General features: G+C 47.2%; 1 protein-coding gene across 1 annotated transcript; it reads left to right on the forward strand.

Annotated features, from left to right (window-relative positions):
• On the forward strand, nt 1–781 carry LOC110290403 (large ribosomal subunit protein eL8-like). The gene is made up of 2 exons (XM_085828992.1): nt 1–420; nt 617–781. Exons 1-2 carry the CDS (start codon nt 1–3, stop codon nt 779–781), a joined length of 585 nt encoding a protein of 194 aa, XP_085685118.1.
• The last annotated feature ends 2,627 nt before the right edge of the window (nt 782–3,408 follow it).

Consider the following 3,408-nt stretch of genomic DNA (forward strand, 5'->3'; position numbering starts at 1 on the left):
ATGCCAGAAGGAAAGAAGGCCAAGGGGAAGAAGGTGGCCCCAGCCCCCACTGTCGTCAAGAAACAGGAGGCCAAAAAGGTGGTCAATCCTTTGTTTGAGAAAAGGCTCAAGAACTTCAGCACTGGGCAGGACATCCAGCCCAAAAGAGATCTGACACACTTTGTCAAATGGCCCTGCTACATCAACCTGCAGCGGCAAAGAGCCATTCTCTATAAGCAGCTCAGAGTACCTCCTGCCATTAACCAGTTCACCCAGGCCCTGGACAGACAAACAGCTACTCAGCTGCTTAAGCTTGCCCATAAGCAAGAGAAGAAGCAAAGGCTACTGGCCCATGCTGAGAAGAAAGCTGCAGGCAAAGGGGATGTCCCAACTAAGAGACCACCTGTCCTCCGAGCAGGAGTCAATACCATCACCACCTTGGTGGAGAACAAGAAGGCTCAGCTGGTGGTGATTGCCCATGATGTAGATCCCTCTGAGCCGGTGGTTTTCCTGCCTTCCCTGTGTCGAAAGATGGGGGTGCCTACTGCATCATCAAGGGAAAGGCCAGGCTGGGTGTCTGGTCCACAGGAAGACATGCACCACTGTTGCCTTCACACAGGTTAACTTGGAAGACAAGGGCGCTCTGGCTAAGTTGGTGGAATCTATTAGGACCAATTATAACGACAGATATGACGAGATCCGTCACCACTGGGGAGGCAACGTCCTGGGCCCTAAGTCTGTGGCTCGAGTTGCCAAGCTGGAGAAGGCAAAGGCTAAAGAACTTGCTACTAAACTGGGTTAAATGTACACTAAATTTTCTGAACATAAATATAATTACAAAATTAAAAAAAGAAAAAGAAAAAAGAAATATATAAGAACCTGGCTGAACTGCCTGAGAACTCCACTGAGTTAAAAAGTCAATCTGAGCGGCTGGAGAGATGGCTCAGGGGCTGGGCATTTGCTGCATCATCGTGAGGATTAGAGTTCAGATCCCAGCACCCAAGGAACAAGCCAGGCATTTCTGTGCTTGGCTGGAACCCCAGATCCAAGACTGGGCAGAGGAGACAGAGGGTTGCTGCATCTTGATGGTTTCCAGCCTAGCAGGAAAACGAGAGCACCGGGCTCAGAGAGAAATCCTGTTTGAAAGGAGCAGGCAGGAAATGATGGAGGAGGAACCCCCATGTCCTCCCTCTTCCATCCAGCCCTATGTATGCTTACATCTGTGCATAGCTGTGCACCTGCATATAGATCCACCCCACCCCCACACACGTAAGTAATAAATATAAATGAAAAGGGGAAGTCAATCCCAGAGGGTCATGTGCTGCTGCGTTATTCCATCTGTAGAATATTGTTCACATGACAAAATTACAGGGCTGGAGAAGAGAGCTGGGTGTAGGTGGCACACACCTGTCATTTCAGCACTTGGCAGAGGTAGAAGGCTCACAAGTTTGAGGTCAGCCTGGGCTGTGGATTAGAGGTTAGCCAGTGTTATAGTGAGACCCTGTCTTTGAAAACCAAAAGCAAATAAACAAGAGACAGATGGAGGGAAGGGGAGAGGGAGGGGGAGAGGGAGAGCAAAGCCGGGCAGTGGTGGTGTGCATGCCTTTAGTTGGGAAGCAGAGGCACTTGGATCTCTGAGTTTAAGGCCAGCCTGGTCTATGGAACCAGTTCTAGGATAGGCAGGGTTACAAGAAGAAACCCTGTCTCAAATCAAATAAACAAACAATAACAAAAAACTCAAAGAAACAAAAAAAGAAAGAAAGAAATATAGAACATATCAGTAGCTTCCAGGTCATCGAAAGGGAAGAGGAGGTAGGAGAGAGGAGAGGATGTTGACTCTGTCATAAAATGGCAATACACGAGATCCTTGTGAGGGTTGGGGAGGGGGTACTTTAGTGACAGAGCACATGCCTGGCATGTGTAAGCCCCTGAGTACAAGTTTCAGCACCTGCACACACACACACACACACACACACACACACACACACACAGAGCTAACAAAAGGAGGGGGGAGGAAGGAAATTTTTTTCAAGAATGTGGGGTATTTCTATACAAGGAATGCACAGAAACTCTAAGAGAGGGCTGGAGAGATGGCTCAGTGGGTAAGAGCAACGACTGTTCTTCCAAAGGTCCTGAGTTCAAATCCCAGCAACCACATGGTGGCTCACAATCATCCGTAATGAGATCTGACGCCCTCTTCTGGTGCATCTGAAGACAGCTACAGTGTACTTAGATATAATAATTAATAAATCTTAAAAAAAAAGAAGAAAAGAAAAGTCTAAGAGAACACAAAAAAACTAATTAAAGTAATTCTTTGCTGGGCATAATATTGAACGTCTTTAATCCAAGTGTGGAGGCAGAGGCAGGAGTTCAAGGCCAGCCTGATCTACATAGTGAGTTTCAGGACAGCCAAAGCTACATAGTGAAAAAAAATTGTCTTAGTTAGGGTCTTTTTACTGTGAAGAGACATGACCAATACAACTTTTTGTTTGTTTGTTTGGTTGGTTTTTGTGTTTTGAGACAGGGTTTCTCTGTGTAGCCCTGGCTGTCCTGGAACTCACTCTGTAGACCAGGCTGGCCTCGAACTCAGAAATCTACCTGCCTCTGCCTCCCAAGTGCTGGGATTAAAGGTGTGTGCCACCATGCCCGGCCCTGACCAACACAACTCTTATAAAGGACAATATTTAATTGGGGCTGGCTTACAGCTTCAGGGGTTTAGTCCATTATCATCACGAGGGAAGCACAGCAGCCTGCAGGCACACATGGTGTTCGAGAAGGAGCTGAGAGTTCTACATCTCGATCTGAGGGCAGCCAGGAGGAAGCTCGGCTTCCACGGGCCTCCACAGTAACACACTTCCTCTAACAAGGCCACACCTCCTCCAATAAGGCCACACTTCCCATGGACCGATCATATTCAAACCAACACCACAATCAATCAATCAATCATCAATCAATCAATCAAGCGATTTCTTGAAGAGGAGCTAGGGGCTGGGGATATGTCAGTAGAGTGCTTGCTAGCCTGTGCAAAGCCCTGATCTGGATTCCCAGCACTTTGAGGAACCAAGAAGATCATCTCAACAGAGTGTGTTCCAGGCTAGCCTAGGCTACAGGAGACTCTATCTTAAGAAAACAAAAACCACAACAGTAAAAAATGGAGGGCTGAGCCGGGCGTGGTGGCACACGCCTTTAATTCCAGCATTCGGGAGGCAGAGGCAGGCAGATTTCTGAGTTCTAGGCCAGCCTGGTCTACAGAGTGAGTTCCAGGACATCCAGGGCTACACAGAGAAACCCTGTCTTGAAAAAACAAACAAAAAACAAAACAACAACAACAAAAAAACAAACCCAACAACAACAACAAAAAAAAAAAAACAAAAATGGAGGGCTGAAGAGATGGTTCAGTGGTTAAGAGCGCTGACTGCTCTTCCAGAT

The sequence above is a fragment of the Mus caroli genome, unplaced genomic scaffold (assembly GCF_978045245.1).
Source record: "Mus caroli unplaced genomic scaffold, Mus_caroli_1 scaffold_2, whole genome shotgun sequence".
Lineage (NCBI taxonomy): Eukaryota > Metazoa > Chordata > Mammalia > Rodentia > Muridae > Mus > Mus caroli.

Bases quoted from the DNA above. Each gene is read 5' to 3' on its own strand.
- LOC110290403 (XM_085828992.1), top strand. From the start codon at position 1: ATGCCAGAAGGAAAGAAGGCCAAGGGGAAGAAGGTGGCCCCAGCCCCC. The intron at 421-616 runs GTGGAGAACAAG...TTGGAAGACAAG, and splicing joins TCAATACCATCACCACCTTG to GGCGCTCTGGCTAAGTTGGT.